Source organism: Crocodylus porosus, unplaced genomic scaffold (assembly GCF_001723895.1).
Source record: "Crocodylus porosus isolate Cpor-Errol unplaced genomic scaffold, CroPor_comp1, whole genome shotgun sequence".
Lineage (NCBI taxonomy): Eukaryota > Metazoa > Chordata > Crocodylia > Crocodylidae > Crocodylus > Crocodylus porosus.
Genome location: NW_017728943.1, coordinates 55,355,580 through 55,372,905, shown reverse-complemented (window position 1 = coordinate 55,372,905; position 17,326 = coordinate 55,355,580). Strand labels below are relative to the sequence as shown.

Sequence of the window (17,326 nt, the reverse complement as noted above, 5' to 3'; positions counted from 1 at the left end):
GACAGAGGGAACAGTGGGGCAAGCTCCACCCCCTGCCCCCACCCCTGCCCCTGGGATGCAGTGGTGGCATGGGATGGTAGGTGGCAGCATTCCGTCCCCGCCCGCCACCCCCATCATTCCTGACAGGCAATTAGCTAGTCTTAAATATTAGTGTTTTTACTTACACTTCGAATGGATTGAACATCCTCTACTAGTTGTACAGCCTGAAATAGATTAAGACATTAAAATATCAATTCATAACAAAACAAAATAAACATAATACAAGCATAAAATATTATATTTATATTATTTCAAATTAATCCTTTAATTACATAGAAAAATCTTATTTTCTTAGCATTATTAGAGAGCTCTTTCTAGTAAGCTTTTTTTTTTTTTTTTTTTTTTTTTTTTTTAAAGAAAACTCTCTCCAAAAATTTAAAATGGACCAAGTAAAGTAAAAATGGATTTCAAATGTTAAACAATTTTTAGGGAAAGGCTTGCACAATTATTCAGTTAAGATTATCTAGTTTCCCAAGGAAATATGCTCATAGAACACACACATACATACTTTATATTTTTAAGACACAAAATAATTGCTATATAGTCACAGACCTTAATTAATTCAGGAACATTATAGGAGCCCATCAGGTTGCAAATGCCTTTGCAGATCTTTGGATGGATTAGTATATTCTGTACCAAGAGGTGGGGAAAAAATTATATGAGTTTTGAAACAACCAAACTGAAATTTGTCTAACAGAAATTATCTCAGACATAATTTAAGTCTCCAGCTCTTGCATGTCATTGAGAAGTGGTCTGGTTGTACTTAAAAGCAGCAATTTCAAATCTAATAGATACATGTCAGGCAGGACAGGCATTATGTAGCAAAAAATGAAATGGTACCATCTTCTTCAGCTGATGGAAGTATTGTCTCAAACACTCCTCCTTGGCCTGTACCTCTGAGTCACTCATGCTGTCAATCAAGTTATAAAGAAAATGGCCAACAGCTTCTGTGGAAAAAAACAAGAGAAAGCATTCCACTAAAATTACTGAGACTGTCATGTTATCAAGATTAATTTATAAGAAATCATTTTGGTGTGAGATGTCACCCTGATGAGAGGCTCTGAAATGGCAACAATGATCACTGAGGCATAGAGATTATGTGGTTTGGGAGCACATATCTAACTGGTGAGTGAAAGGAATATTAATTATTTTCAGATCCAGTGACAGCTTTTCAGTACAAAATCTAACTTCAATCTATTTTTTCCACCACTGTGTGACAGAACTGGTATTGCCCAAGGCCTTCCCCCCTGTTCTTGCCCACTACCCCAAATAAGTTGCCAGAAATATTTTGTCATTGCTCAAAAGGAAAAACAATTACTTGAAGCTCAGCATATTTACTGTGTACATTTCACACATTTTGATATTAAAATGATTTTTGTAGCTCACTAGTGGAACACACCATGTAAAATGTTAAATTATTTTAACTAGATCCAATAATCCTCTGGAGAGCTGCCTATTAGCCAATGAAAATCAAGATTAACAAAGATGCTTTAGCTAAGAGCACTAATTTTCTTATGCATTCAAGCATAAAATGGATAGGGCCTTGTTTTCAAGCCTAGAGAAGAAGCTTGGTGTACTCTGCAAAAGGCTATGATTCCAATAGGAAACATACGCACTCAAAAATATTAATTGGTATAATTATATGTAAATTAATTTACATATGGGTTCGTGCATGCATATGTGTGTACATACAAAATATGCAAATTCATATATAGCATTATGTAGTGTGTGCATGTGTGCGCGTGCGCGTCTCTTATATAAATAAATGCTTGTATTTATCTAGATTAAAACAGAACAAAAGCCAACTTGTTCCAAAACAGTGGATTTCAGATACCAAGTACAACTTTGTTTGATAAAATTAGAATAGGGTATAAGAATAAGCAAAAGTTTGAAGATTTTACTTTTTTATATAAACATAAAAAGTGATTTGTTTTAGCCTCTATTTTGCATAATATACTTGAGGGGGGAAAAGTGAGCAGTTATAATCTTATATTTGTTTTAATTTTAAAAACTTAATAAAGGATCACATGGATCTCAAAATTTGTTGCGATTACTAGGATAAAAATTTTACCCAACATGTTTTCAAATTTCACTTTCAAAAAGAAGCAATCAGTATTTACTGTTGTAATCCCTCAAGCCCATCATTACACAGAAGAACGGATTTGTGGATAAGTTACAATCACAGAAATTGAAACTCTACCACTTGGTCCTGGAGGCGTCGGCCAATAACGTCCATCGTTGTACAACACTTCTGTTATCTGGTAAGACAGAATAATCATACATTGCAGCCAAAAGAAGTAGGCGAGGACAAACACTATCTGAAATTGAATTCTCCAAATAATAAAGGATCTCTCCACTAAGGTATTATTCTACATCACATCATAGTAATTCACTAAAAAAAAAAAATACAAGGAAGGGTTTGTTGTTTTTTTGGGGGTAGTGGTGAGGGGGGTTGGTAAACAATAGGTTTTTCTTTAAAAAAAATTGCAAACAAATGCTTTCTGAGGTATGGCAGTAAGAATACCTCTACGTAACTCTGTTTACATATAACCTTACAGAGTTAGTGATCATAAATACAACATCGCTTATAGCAATTATTAACCAATGCTGCTTTTGTAGCTGTTAAAATTATGTTCCAGTTTGCCGAAAAGCTGAAACTGGCCCATAGTTTTCCTTCCATTACAGTATGAAATAAGCAGACCTGTGCAGAAAAAAAGAAAATATAGTGTGTCCTGTAATGTTATTTTGAAAATATATATTATTTCATATAACCTGCACCTTGCTTGGCAAGTATGAAATTCACCTTTAAATGATAAACTGTACTTGCTTGTAAAAGCTCCATTTAATTTTAGTCTTAAAAATATAAATAAACAATATATATATAGCCTATATATAGGCTTTTGTTATATCTATCTATCTATCTATACATCTATATATATATAAAAATGTTATTTCTGCAACCACCTCCCCCTAAATATACATCACAAGTGCTTCTCTCAAGCTCTCACCCCTTTGAAACACATTTGGCTCTTTTTAATAAAGAGATACAGTTATCTAATAAAACCTTAAGTTTTCTTTTAGCTTAAGGATGTCAGCCTTCTAGTTTTGACTACTTTTACCATTTCCCTAAAACCCAAACTGAACAAGACTGGTGAGAAATGTATTTACATTGTTATCTAAAAGCTGAGACAGCAAAGCTCTATTCTAAACAAAGGAGGGGGCGGGGGACAAGGGAAACACTCATTTATTTACATTTGCTAGTAGCAAGGAAAAAGCAGTCAGACACCTGTTGTACTACAGGATACCAAGTTTCACCAAGAACACATGCTGGACAGTTTGCCACGTTCCCCTTTCTTTTTGCAGGTACCAGGAACTGCAAGACCCCATACAATAACAAATCCCACACACTTACAGAAAGAAATAAAAAGGAAGTAATATTTTTAAAACAAATATATTGTAAATGTAGATGCTTTGACCTTCATTCTGTATTATTAATTATAATTCTAGGCAACTTCAGTGCTACTGACTTTTCTGAGGAATAAGGAAACTTTTCTAAGGATACCTTAAGATTTTTTTAAAATCTGTTTATAATAAGCAAATACAATTTGTTCAGGTCTCAGGTGTATATCGCTATTTAGGTCCTCCGAAGGTCTTTGCCAGGCTGTTCCAGAAATAGGAAGAATATATTTTCAAACAGAAAAAAGGTTGGGGGCTAGGCAGGGGGAGGAAATATAGTACTCCCACCAAACACTTCCTTTGCTGGGGGGGAAGCACATATGCCTCCTTCCACATCAGAAGATATGGCAAAATGCAAAAACCACATCCTTTTGCTTCAATCACATTTAAGCTAGACTACTTAAACTCAAACACAGACCCCACACTGTAGAGTTTAATCTTGAAATGTGATGTGATCCATGTGACACTTCAGCATGGCACAGCGTAACTGATGTAGACTAGTAGCTTTAAGAAGGAGCTTAAGTAAAAATGCTTCTGAAAGCAAGGTGCTACATTCTAACTTTTCTCATGCAGTTCTATTAACACGTCATAGCCCCCATCTGCCAACGCCTCCTGTACTCCTGGACCCTGCAGATATTACCAGTTGTGCTATATTGTGGGTGATCTGTAATGTGGACCACACTAGGGAGGACAAGATGATCACAGTAATTTCCACTTGTGACTTCCACCGGGTGACTGCTTTAATCTGGCATTGTTTTGTTTTCGGTGTTTAAGTCAGATTTTCAATGTTACTAGCATTTGTTCATACAACTCACAGGCAGTGGCCCATCAATCTAAACAAATTAAATTCTGTTCAGGCAATACAGAACTGTTAAATTCAGAATCTTAAGAGCATCATATTTAAACCGAATACTGTAGCAACATTCTCAGTTTATAACCAATACATTTACTTAAGCACTCCAGCTGACAAAAATACAAAACAGTAAACTGTCAGGGCTGCTATTATCAGGCTCTAATTTCAAATTAACAGTACGGCAGTACATTAAACATGAAGAGTTTGACGAGTCGGGATCTGAACACAATTCCAATAGCTCTACTTATAATTTCAGCTTTACTGTCTTTGCTTACCTTGCTCCAAAGATCTACATCAGTGGACCTGAAGAGGGCAGCAGAGGATAATAAATAAATAAAATCATCAGCAAAAGAATTTAATTTTTTTTTTTTAAAGCAGAAGGAATTTCTATTGAAGAGAGCACAGCTTGTGCACATAAATATTTATCTTGAACAGGAACATTCCTCAAATATTAATACTTAAAATTTAATTATGCAGAGATTAAGTTTTCATGCAATAAAGCTTAAACTTTTCACAAATATCTTTGTTTCCAATGTTAGGACTCATTTATTTGTAATGTTATAAAAAAAAGGGCATGCCATACATACAGCTATCATTAAGACTAGGGCAAGTTTATCCTTTTATCGCTGGACAGCTGTACTGATCTTTTTTCTACGTTTTATTCTATTCAGTATTTCACACAAGTATCTCAGGCAAACTGAGAGGCAGCATTTCACAAAACAAACAATCAGCAAGTGGAATTTGTTATCTCAGAAGCTCAGCGTCTCAAATACCATTTCTGGATTTTAAAAAGGCTGGATAATTTTGTGGCCAATAACAGCATTTGTAATTCTACACATAATAAACTAAATAAATATCATACTGAGTATATAAAGTTTATTATGCAAAAGGTTAGAAGAGAGTTGGATCCTCTTCCTACAAAGAGCACTGCATAATTGCAGGATTGCTATTTTTCATTTTTCTGTGCAGCCTCAGATCATGGCCACAACTGGAAATAGGATACTAGACTGCAGATAAAAGGTTCAACTTGGTATGGCATATCCTAGAGCCCCATATTTTATAGAACATCAAAACCACACCTGGAAGCTGAAACTCTTCAAACACCATAAAAATAATAAATTTGGATGAACTCAAAGAGCAAAAAAACCGTAGCTTGTATTTTACTGTTTTTAACTCTTTGTCAAAAAAAAAGAAATAAATAAAGCTTTCACCCCAAATGGCAAACATGGAAGCCATTATGGAGCATTTTTAAATGCTCAGGGTTTTCTCACGATGTTCAAACCTTTGCTTCATTAAACCTTTTTGTGATTCCAGTCTAATTTGAAAATGAGTTCACAGAAAAAAACAAAACAAAAGGCTATCACTGAGCATTCCAGAATAAGCCGTCTGCCTCAGACGATCGATACAGTACATCAACTCATGGTGCTGGCATCAGACTGATTCCCGGAGAATCTGACTATTCCATAGTAATGGTACAGAAAAGATCCACAACAAAATGATTCCTGAAAAGCTGAATCATTCATTTCCTTCAACTGATACTTATATGCATATGTTTCTTTGTATGAAGATTCTAGCCCTGTAATCTTTCTGTGCGAAGGTTCAAAGCTGGTGGTTAGTTTTAAAGTATTTTGTAGGGTTTAGGTATCAAAAGCACTACAGGAACAGCAGGCTGGCCACCTGGAATTTCTTGGAAGTTGCCAGACAATAAAAATAGCTAGAGATTTAAGATGACCATGATGTCCAACAGACATTTGGAAGCCATATATGCAAGAAGTGAATTCCCCATTTGTTTCAGTGAGCGAGTTGTTAGTTCAGATGTACAATAACACCAAACTGTTATCTATGTATCTGTTGATCAAAGCATTTAAGGAAAATGATGATCAGATTATGTAAATCTGATTTTTCTTCCACAAGTTGATGGTGTCCAGAAGATACCATCTCCCTCACATTTTCACTTTGGAGTCAAAAAGGTCAAAAGGGGGCTAACGTGAACCCCACTAAAGAGAGCAAAAATGATATGGAGCACTCATTCTCTTACACCTGACCACATAAGCTCAATCAAAGCAGGAGACTGCTCTGGTGGTGTCACTTCCTGCCTGGATCCAATTGCTGTTATCCTTCATTCTGACAGAACAATACTTCTCAAACAGGGTGCCACCTGAAATCCTGAGGTGCCCTGAAATCCTTTCAAGAGTGCCATGAAGTGCCAAGCAATGTTAGGTGGGCAAACATAATTCACTAGATAAACCCAAACTTCTGACTTGCTGTGGTCTTCCTGAGTTGTTTACAACAGAAAAAGTGGTTTATATTTTTTCTGTAGTCAAGGACAAGTGAACACTTGTAAGATTTGACATTTTCCAAGGGGTACCTCATATCTACAAGGTTAAGAACCACTGTGATAGAGGTTGTCTGGAAACTGTCAAATGCTTGCGTTGCATTTTCAAGTGTTTCTCTGAAAGGCTTGTATGGCTTTTGTTTTTTAATTATTTTGTTATATGTCCCCATCCCCCCATACATTAGCACAGACTCTGCCATTTTCATATTACTCTGTGAACCAAAAAGATCCAAAGTATACATATACTGTGCTTCTGCCTTAATCTAGCCTCACCTATAACGGTATCCTAAACTTCACTGACCAGAACTGGAAAAACCCAGCAGACCACCTAGGTCACATGCTGATTATCTGTACAATCTCCTGCATGAATGGAGTTTCATGCTGGTGTTCCACATGAGTGGAGTGCAGAAAGTACCATCATTGTTTTCTTTCCTTACTTAAGCCTTGCTTCGATTGGAACATCTCAATCCTTGCTCATAAGACATACACAGCTTTTAAAATGAAAATCAATCAGTTTTCACATCTAAATTGGGTGTTACTGGGGCCAACTATTAAAAGTAACAGTAATATACTGCTAATGCATCCCCATGCTTTTACTGCATTCACCATTTGAGAGACCCTACACTTCTAACTTTGAAAAAAAATCTGTAAGAAACTAATGAAACCTTAATGGCTTAAGATTCTGACCAGGAAAAAAAGATGAGTCTCTCTCAGAAATATCTTATACATTTTAGCTAGATCTAAAATAACCTCTGCAGAGAGGCAGACCATCAGCTTGTAGCTTAGCATAGCTTTTGGCATTTTATATTAGACCCCAGGGGTGCCAAAAATCTGGCCTGTGAGCTGGATCCAGTCCATGGATCCCCGTTGTCTGGCCCCAGGGATTGCTCCTGGGTCTCAGCTGACCTACATGCTGCTGGACCAGCCCGATATGCAATGCCTGGGGGACAAGCAGTACCTGCTCCAAGATCCACAAAGCACCTGCTCCACAAAGCACCTGCTCCTGGGAATTGTGTGACACACAAAACCCTTCCTAGGAAGTCTGCATGCACCCGGGACCAACAGACAGGCAGGAAGAGAAGGCAGAGGCAGGGGGAAGGGATGTCATGGGGGAGAAAGGGCATTTATGGACCCAATCCAGCCCATGGACCAGTCCAGCACCATTGATCTGGCCCTGACGGCCAGATGAGTTTAACAACGCTCTCCTAGACCAGTTGCATAACCTGGGGTGGATGAGCAGGACATGTGCCCCAGGCAGTGCCTAACATGAGGGATGCCATTAGGCAGGGGAGAGAGGAGGGAGGGAGGGCACTTCTTATGTTTGGGTTACTGCTTGTTTCACTGCTGCCTGCCTCTATGATGCACACTTCTGATGCAGGAAATAGGTCATGGAGTGCAAGGCATTCTTGGAAGTTCAGTTTTGAAGAGCAGCAGTGAAGTTTGGTGCTGCTATGGGGAGAACTGGTCCATGTTTTTACCACTATTCAGCAATTTTTGCCAGGACACAGGCTGGGGGGGTAGGGGGTGGAAGAGAAGTAAAGGATTCCCCTCAGCAGCAGCAAACTCCATTGCCAGTCTAGAGAACTACCATATTTACCCAAATACAAGAGAATCCTGAAGGTTGAGATGACCCCCCCAGTTAGATTCTACACATGGAAAACATAGCTTTATTATAATGTTCCATGTATGGAATCTAATTATTGGAGGATCATCTTAAATTCATCCCCCCACACTACTGCAGGTGGGGGGGGAGGGAAGAAAGGTGATGAGGGGGGCAGTAATGGGGCAGGCAGTGGAGAACAGGAAGGAAGTGGGGGAGGCAGCTTGGGAGCAGATGGTAGGGGGCAGGCAGCGAAAGAGGTAGGTAGCTTGCTCCCTGCTTCCTCCCCACTTATCCTCCACTGTGCTTGTCCTCCCACAACCCCTGCAGCCTCAGGTTGCCCTGATTCACCCTTCCCCTATTCCCACCCTCCATGCCACTTCTGCCCCACACACAGCCACAGGTCCCCACCCCTGCTTTTTCTTGTCTCTCCCCCACCACCTGCCCCTCCACTCCACCCTCTTACCTATGCTCTGTCCCAGCAGGCTCCATCCCTGCTGCAGCCTGAGGCCCATAGCAGCAGCATAAGCTGGCACTGCTGGTCCACCCTGGCCCCATACCCCAGGATGCAGCAGGGATGGAGCCTGGAGACACAGAACTAAGGTAAGCAGTGCAGCAGAAGGTGAGAGAAGGAGAAGCAGTGTGGAGTGGGGAAGGGACTGAGGGTTGAGGGAGGAGAGGCAGGGTTTGTAGAAACAGCAGGTGGAGGGGGGAAGCAGGCAGCAGATGTAGCTTTGGCTCCAACCTTGTGTTCGGCCTGGAGCTGCAGCAGCTGCCTGCCCTTTGGGTGCATCGTATTCAATTTAAGGCAAGGGGTTCTCCCCCCCCATGATAAATGGTAGGAAAAAGTGGGGAACAATTTATCTTCTTGTTTAGGAAATACAGCATTATTCCCAGAATGCACCACAAGACTGCCCTGCTCTCTACTTGCTGCCATTCCTGGGTCTGCAAGCAAGAAGGCAGGCAGGAGCAGGAAGGGGATGGAGTAAGAAACAGCTGCTTTGGGAGCATGTTTTCCAAGCTACACCTCTGACCCAGACCATAACTACCTGAAATTTGAAAAACACAACATTAGGCCTTGTTCACCTCGCATGCACTAACTAAAGTGGACCTGAACATGACCATGCTTCTTAAGGAAAGCACATACAATATATGGCATGATAAAAAAGAATAAGGTGGCAACTGCTCCAGGGCGACTGCCCATCTGCACACCTTCAGCCCATGATAAGTGGAAGACCTGAGGGCTAAGGGACTTGGAAAATTTATGGAGGACAGGTCCATCAGTTGCTATTAAACATGATAGTCAGGTGTGCAACTTCATATTAAGGCCTCCTTGGCCTCTGGAATCTGAAAGCTGTAGAGTGAGAAAGGCAGAGGATATATCAATCTAGACATACAAGTGTTTAAATCCTCTTCTCCTTCGCATCTGCTCTCTGCGGCTATAAGAGAAGACACTGTGCCAGATGGACCTACGGTCTGACCAAGCACGGCATCTCCTAAGTTATCCTAGTTCAGCTACCATTTATCACATACTCTGTACACAGGCAGTTATTGTGGAATAGGCAACATGCAATGAAGTTCTTTTCACTTTTCCTTATACCCTGACTTCAAGCTTCAGAGAATTTCTGAAACAATCTAAAGAGACTACATTAGGTCTCCGACCACCAGGGGCAGTGTGACCTCTGAGGCTCTTAAGAAGAAGAACAGCATATTCATTTATAACCTTAACACATGACTGCAAAAAACTGAGCTATCAGTCCAGGCTACGTCACAGTGAGAAAAGTTACGGTATCAACCATGGAAGAACAGCAATATGTTTAGTGGTAGGGTAGGATTTTGGCTACACAGAATAATTCTGTGTTTTCCCCTCTCCCCTCCCCCCAAAATCAACAACTGGTAGGGGTGTGCGAAAAAGGCCCTATTCGATTTGAATTCAGCCCAAATCAGGGACAGTGATTCGATTAGTTGATTCAGATCACTGTCCTCGATTCAATTTGGCCAAATCCGAACCTGAAGATTCAATGTCCATTCAGAGAAACAGCGATTCGGACATAGACACAGCTTTAAAAGTTTTTTCTACATACGTCGAGGTACTAGAATGGCTTGTGGACACTGAGATGCTGGGGTGTATGAAGCATCCCACAGGAGCATGGGGGGCCCCTCCACATGTTCAGCAGTGAACCTAGAAGTGGATTGGAAGTACTTTACAAGATGCTACAGTCCTCTCTTAGTAAATATGATCACATGGGTGAAAGTCACAAATTAAGGTAACATGGAATACCTTTCCTACAATCAGTTGGAATTCTAGTGTTCAAGAGTTAAGTGAGTATTCAGGGCAAAGAAAACTTTCAAGTATGCTCAGCTAGCTGTTCTTGTCATTGATTTCAAATCTTTTTTTAACATTAGTGCTTTACTTTACAAAAACCTCCTTTAAGCCTTGTATTTTTCTATGGGATTATTCTTAGAGTATGGTTAGAAGGATTTTTCATTTGAAAATATAATTAAAAAATGAATAGTATATGTGGTCAGCTATTTAGGAACCATTATTTAAAAAGAAGGATGAACTAAGATCAAGTGGTAAAATAAACTAGCTGTCAAGAACATAATATTCACAGGGAGGTAATAAATAATTTTGTCATTATTTTCCAGAAACCATATGCGATGAACTTTGGAAGGAACAAAAAGATGGGGAGGCAGGCAGGCTTGCCAGGAATCATCCCTCTTCTCCTGGATTTTGCTACCACTGCAACTGACTTTCCCCAAAGCAGTTCTTGACCCAGATGGATCTTCAGTGAAGAAGCAAAAATCACATACAGGATTAGAGACAGGGAAGGAAATGACAAGTCAACTTGCACTTGGGAAATACCAGTGTATACATTTGGTGATGGATTCTGGTGGTGTCTGGCATGCAGGTGTGAGCTGGTGGGAATCACCTTACATTTCAAGCTTTCTGAGGTAGGTACAATGATATAATGCTCGTCTATACTGCCTCCATGCTGTACCTGGGACGGCCAACGAAAAGCATATTCTTCACACTTGCTTCCAATTAGTGTACCACAAATCCCAGAAATGAGGCAGTGTAACCAGTTTAGAACAGCACTCAGTGTGCAGTAACCACATATACAGTTCCTGAGTGGAGGCATCCAACTTGTTTCAACAAGGCACTTGCCCCTTATCCTTTAACTCAAGTGGTATGCAGCTAAAAATCATCTACATTTCCACAGCCTACAGTATGATCCTGTCCTCGACTCATACCCCAGTCACCGAAAGTCAAGGCTGATCTTCCTCTTCAATTAGAATAGATTTTAATTACAAATACTTGATCTAACACAAGATTGTAATTTCTAACACCAGGAAAAGAAGAATGACAAAACAAAGAAGCAACAATATTTTATACAAAATTAGCTGCTTGAAAAGATGAAACAAAGTTGAGAATGTAATTCTACAAATAACACTTAACACCCACATGGTACTGCTGACTTGCAGAACAAGTTAATTTATAAAGGTAAGCAAAAATCATGATTCTTAGAGTGGGTGAATAAGGCAAACAGATTAAGTGACTTGGGAAGTCTCATGGCAAGTTTAAGGAAGAACCAGATAGAGCAGAGGCGGGCAATTATTTTGGGGAGAGGCCGCTTACTGAGTTTTGGCAAGCCATCGAGGGCCGCATGACAGGCAGCCCAGGTCAGATGAATATTAATTTTCTAAATTTTTAAGGGGCCTGCAGACTGGATAGAATGGCCTGGCAGGCCGCATCTGGCCCCTGGGCCACGTTTTGCCTACCCCTGGGATAGAGGACAGGAAATCTCCTCACTTCCACTGTAACAACTATGACTGATACTAACAACTATGCCTGTATAAACTAGAGATACTAATAAAGCACAAAACACAATACATATGTAACTCACTTTCTGTAATTTGAAAATAAATCATTTTCTTCTATTGCATTAAAGTCTTCCTTTTCTGCAGAGAAATTTAAAACTCATTCTTTCCTCCTCCCCCTCCAAAGCAAGTAAATGGTACAGGTGGCTATAAAACCTCCTTTGGTCTTACACAGCACTACTTTCTATAAGAGCACCATCAGAAATGCAAAACTGACAAGGAGCACAGCTATTTGTGGTCTCCAGTCTATTTCATACTCTTTCAAAACTATACCACAAATCCCACTGAACTTGGGGTGGAACAGGAAGTTATGTGATCCTAGTCAGTTTCTTACTTGGAAGTGCTGACATCCCAGACCAGTGGTTTTCAACTTTTTCAACTGCAGACCCTTAAAATATTTCAAATGGAGGGTGTGGAGCCCTTTGAACTGTAAGTGAAGGTATTCACATTCTTTTGATTGATCACAGTCATCTTTCGTGGGCCCTCAAACACAGAGGACCACAGGTTGAAAACCACTGTCCTAGAAGAAGTAGAAGGGTTCTGGAAGTTCTCTTTGGTCCCTTGAATAGTTTTTGCTACAAATCAAGGTTTTTGGTGGGGGGGTTTTAGCTTAACTTTTCAGATTCTATAAACACAGGAGAAAGATTACAGAAAGCTGGGTTCAGGGAGAGAGAAAAAGAAGAAGAAAAAAAAAACTTACTGATTAAATGCAATATGGAGAGCCTCTTGAATCTCTGGGATCTTCATACGCGGAGTACTTGGTGAAGACACTGAAAAGTGAACAAGATACTTCTAAACAGTGATTCTTAGGAATAGCTAGTTTAACTTATCTGTCCACGTACATTACGACTCAATGGAAGATTTATTTCCTCTTTACTTAGTAACTATCAATCTTTTTTTAAAAACCAACAAATATCATTAGGGACAGAGGTATCATCATGCTTAAACAGAAAGAAGGTCTGCGTATAATCTTAAATACAGTACAGTAGCTGGCAGCTCATGCAAGTTCTGAAGAAGATATAGCAGTTATGGGATAATGTGTCCCAATTTGATGTGCAAACAGATTTGCCTAAATTCTGCAGCATGAAGTTCAGTACCTTCCAATGTTTTGATCTTTATACATTACAATACTAGGTAGTCTCATTATCCACATACATGCCTAACCTGTTTTTTTTTAATTATGCTAAGCTTCTGGCCTTAAGGATGCCATGTAGCAATGAAGTTCCCTAGTCTGAGTATTATACCAGAAACTTCATTTAATTAGTTCTGAATTCCCACCTTTTCAAAAGACATAATCTTCCATCGATACGATTTCAACTCAGCTGCCACTACTGATAACTGCTTATTAATGATCACACAAACTAATAGATGGGAGATAGGGATACACCAATACAGATTTCTTGGGCTGATACTGATGGCAGATTATTAACAAGCCAGATTGGCTGATACAGATCTGACTGCAGATATGCAGCCCGGCAGCTTGATAGCAGTGTGTAACTGGTAAGTCTGTGGGTGGGAAGGGATGGTGTGGGAGGGGAAGATCAAGGCCCCTGCAGTGAGGAAGGGAGTGGGGCTGGGAGCTGGATGGAGCTGTGAATGGCTCATCCAGGGGGCAAGGGGAAGGGAGGGGAAGGGGACTCCTGCCACTGCATACACCCCCTGGGGAACCATGGGGGGCATGTGCCCCCCAGTTCTGTGTGCGGGGCAAGGGTGGGCTGAGGCTGGTACCAGGTTCTTCTGTGGGGGAGAGGGGGAGAGGCTGTGCCAAGGCATTCAGGCTGGATGGCAGTGCTGGGGGGGTTACCCAGAAGCTGCCCCCTCCATGTCCCCCCCAAATGAGCCACTTGTGGTTCTGCCCCATGCCCAGCCTCAGCCCCACTCCTTCCGTCACTGCAAAGGCCTCGATTTGTGCCCCCCGGCCCCCTAACAGACAGACCCCTTACCAGCCAGACACTACTCTCTAAGCTGCTGGGCTGGCTGCTTGTGTGCTGTGGCTGCCCATGCACGCAGCGTTTATCAGTGACATTATCAGCCACGTCAGCCTGAAAAAGCTGATTGCTGATAACATCAATATTCGTTTTATTGGTACAGAACATTTACTGAAATGTTTATCAGTACATGGACTGATGTACTGATGCACCTCTAATAGGAAACTGGCTCTGGAGCAGTGGTTTTCAAACCCATGGTTCCATGAATTCATGCGTTTCTGCAATAGGTCATCAGGGGTTCCACAAAGAGTTCAGGGGTAATTGATGTAGTGGGCCAGGGGGTGGTACACTGCCATTGCTGGGCTGGGTCACCCGTCTGTATCAGCTCACAGGATGGGGGAATAACGGTCCTGGGGCAGAAGCAGCGGTAAGAAAGGGTTCTGTGAATTTATAAAGTATGAAAGCCACTGCTCTTGAGGTTGGCACAGCAGATGCAACAAGATGGAAAATTGCTTTAATCTCAAAACGAAATTTGAGATTGGGGGATTTACATAGAATTCAAGAGAAAGAACTTGAAAAATGGTATCTTTTAGAAAAAGTTATGTTCTTTCCAGTCCTATACCTGCCCTTCAGCAGGCCAAATAGTGTTGGGGGTTTTACAATTATGTATTTTTGTCTTTAAAAATGTTTTTCTCTACTATTGTCATGTAAGTTCCTCCCATCAGAACAAAAGACTAAATAGCTATGCAAAGGAAACATTAGTAATAATATTATAACATTAGTAATATCTGGTATCTAAGGAATTGTCTGCTCAACTAACCAAACAAACACGAACAGGGAGAAAAAGATCTTGATACCTTAACAACCTTTAACTGTAATGATCTTGTGTGTTACTTTTAACTATAAGGATAAAAATTCAAAGACATGTAGAATTAAGCGTCTCTTTTCGGCTCCTTTACAACTGCAATTTCTTCTTCCTTAAAACTCCTTTTTTTGGTCTTTTGCTGTTCCTCCTGTCTATCCTCCAGAATGCTCCTAGTCTAACAAGACACTAGCAAACCACTGGACAGCAGTAGTACATTTAGTCTCCGTATGAAAGAGATTCCATTTCCTAAAATATTAATCTGATATGCTGCCTTTCAAGTATGTATTTAAGGATTTAGGATTAATATTAAAATGGAATTAACCCCATGCAAAGGCCAAATGCGTTAGTGATATTCAACAAGAGCTATGGCACATGAGAAAGTAAAAAAGAGAAATGCTCTTTCAGGACCTATAAATTAAGGGGCACAAATACTGTTATACCCCTACTTCTTTCCAAGTGTTCAGCACTTAATCCAAAAGCTGAAACATTTAGTTGGAAGATCACCTTTAAAGTTGATTTTATGAAATGTCCACTAAAAATGTTTTTCTAGTGATATATTAAACTTTTTGCTCATAAAAAGACAAGCATAAAATATCTCAGTATGCTCAGCAGCTGCTGCTGACAATTGGCAACCTGGTTTCCTTAGCAACAAACAAGTCTGAGAAAATCAAGAGGCTGACAATGAAGTGGAACGGAATGGCATGATAAAGGGAAAAAAGCAGCTCTCATGTATTCTGCCTTGTAGTGTCTAGATTCCTCAGCTGATGCTTCATAGTTTTCATCTTGTCAGTAACAGAAATCTAAACATAAGGGATGCGAAGCAGAATCAATAAACCTCGACAGCACCCAGCATTAATACCCAACCTTCACCTCCGCAAGCTGCACTGATGAGAAAATCTTGAACTAATTTTCCATATATATCTACTGCTCCTCCCTTGTAATACTGCACAAAGAAGCAAAGCCAAAGATTCAGTGATTTAATATGTGCACCTTACCATTTTCTAGGTGCTAATAAGATTTACTGGCATTCAATACTGCTCATTATACTATTTATATAGCAGTAGAGCCCTGTATTGAATTCAAAGGGAAACTACTCTTGTGAAATGAAGTTTAAAGGAAAGGTTTGTGATTCACGTCATTTACAAAACCCCATATATGACAAATGGAACAGTACTGCAAAATCTGAAAAACTCCTTACATGGGCAAGTCTCCGGCTAAATAATCTTCTACTTACAGTGACTTCATGGGTGACAATGCTAAGTCTGATGTTAATAGGTATTTTAAAAAAGTGATTACTACAGCCAAAGTAGAAAAACAAGACACTTAATTTTGCTTCCTTAGGTAAGAAAAACAAAATTTAAAAAATCATATTACCAAAAAAACCTGTGTAGCTGAGATATTCCTGATCCAACCTGATAGCTGTTCTTTCAAAAACATTTAAAGTACATTTGGCATGGCAAGTATTATTAAGTTGCACAAACAAAAGATGGTACAAATTAAAATGAATGTTAGAAGCAATTATTTCTAAAAAAGATGACAAAGCCTATACTTTTGAGAAGTATCAGCTTAGCAACATTCTAATTAGATATGAATTTACAAAGTTTCAGTCCACAAATATATTATTATATTTTAGTTCTAAAGGGATGTTGATTAAATAAAAAAGATTATTAAAAAAAATAATCAGTACTGGTTATAAAAACTGAAATGTTTTATTCCTTGATTTACTTTTCATTATTTATGCATGTTTTCTTTTTAATTGTAGACAAAGAAAAATAATTCCTCTTCATGTTTCTTTATGTTATAAAGTTTCCAGTCAACATGACTTTTGAGTCTTTATGCAGTTGTACATTTTTCAGATGGCAAACTGCAGAAGGATGATTTCTGAGATATTTAATACAAGTAGGATGTTGAAAGCAATTTTCTATCTTGGGATTGTTTAAATTCGCTTGCTAAGTCATTCACTAGGACTAATTGACCTACCAGTGTCCCATTTAAATAACAAATACTTGAGTCTTTTTCTTCAGTGAAAATTTTAAACAAACTGTATTTGCATTCTGATCCTGAAAAAACGCAAGCACATGCCTAATTTAATAAACCTACAGAGTTTAAGTTAAGCAAATGTTATCTTTTGCAAGATTAGACCCTTTAAATATTCAAACTCTTCTGACAAAAGCCATTGCTTCAGAAAAAAAACTGTGCTTTTGTTAGTCCAGTGTCTGATTATCCTGTCAGGTGTATACCTGCAATTCCTACTGACTGCTGAAAGAAGACCCCTAAAGTAATTCCCAAATAATACTGAAAAACATTCATACTGATGTTACAACTTTTTATTCATTTGTATCTATAATAATAAAATATTATAGCACCA

The 17,326-nt window shown here is 39.4% G+C and overlaps 1 protein-coding gene across 1 annotated transcript in view; it reads right to left on the bottom strand.

Moving 5' to 3' along the window:
- The window catches only part of LRPPRC (leucine rich pentatricopeptide repeat containing), a 139,156-nt gene that overhangs the window by 97,578 nt on the left and 24,252 nt on the right, over positions 1 to 17,326 (bottom strand). The window contains exons 14-19 of the mRNA XM_019548566.1: positions 12,866 to 12,935; positions 4,624 to 4,651; positions 2,240 to 2,297; positions 880 to 986; positions 592 to 669; positions 165 to 203 (exon numbers count right to left, since the gene is read on the bottom strand). Of these exons, the coding sequence (XP_019404111.1) occupies positions 165 to 203; positions 592 to 669; positions 880 to 986; positions 2,240 to 2,297; positions 4,624 to 4,651; positions 12,866 to 12,935 (380 nt within the window). The remainder of the gene's footprint in view (positions 1 to 164; positions 204 to 591; positions 670 to 879; positions 987 to 2,239; positions 2,298 to 4,623; positions 4,652 to 12,865; positions 12,936 to 17,326) is intronic.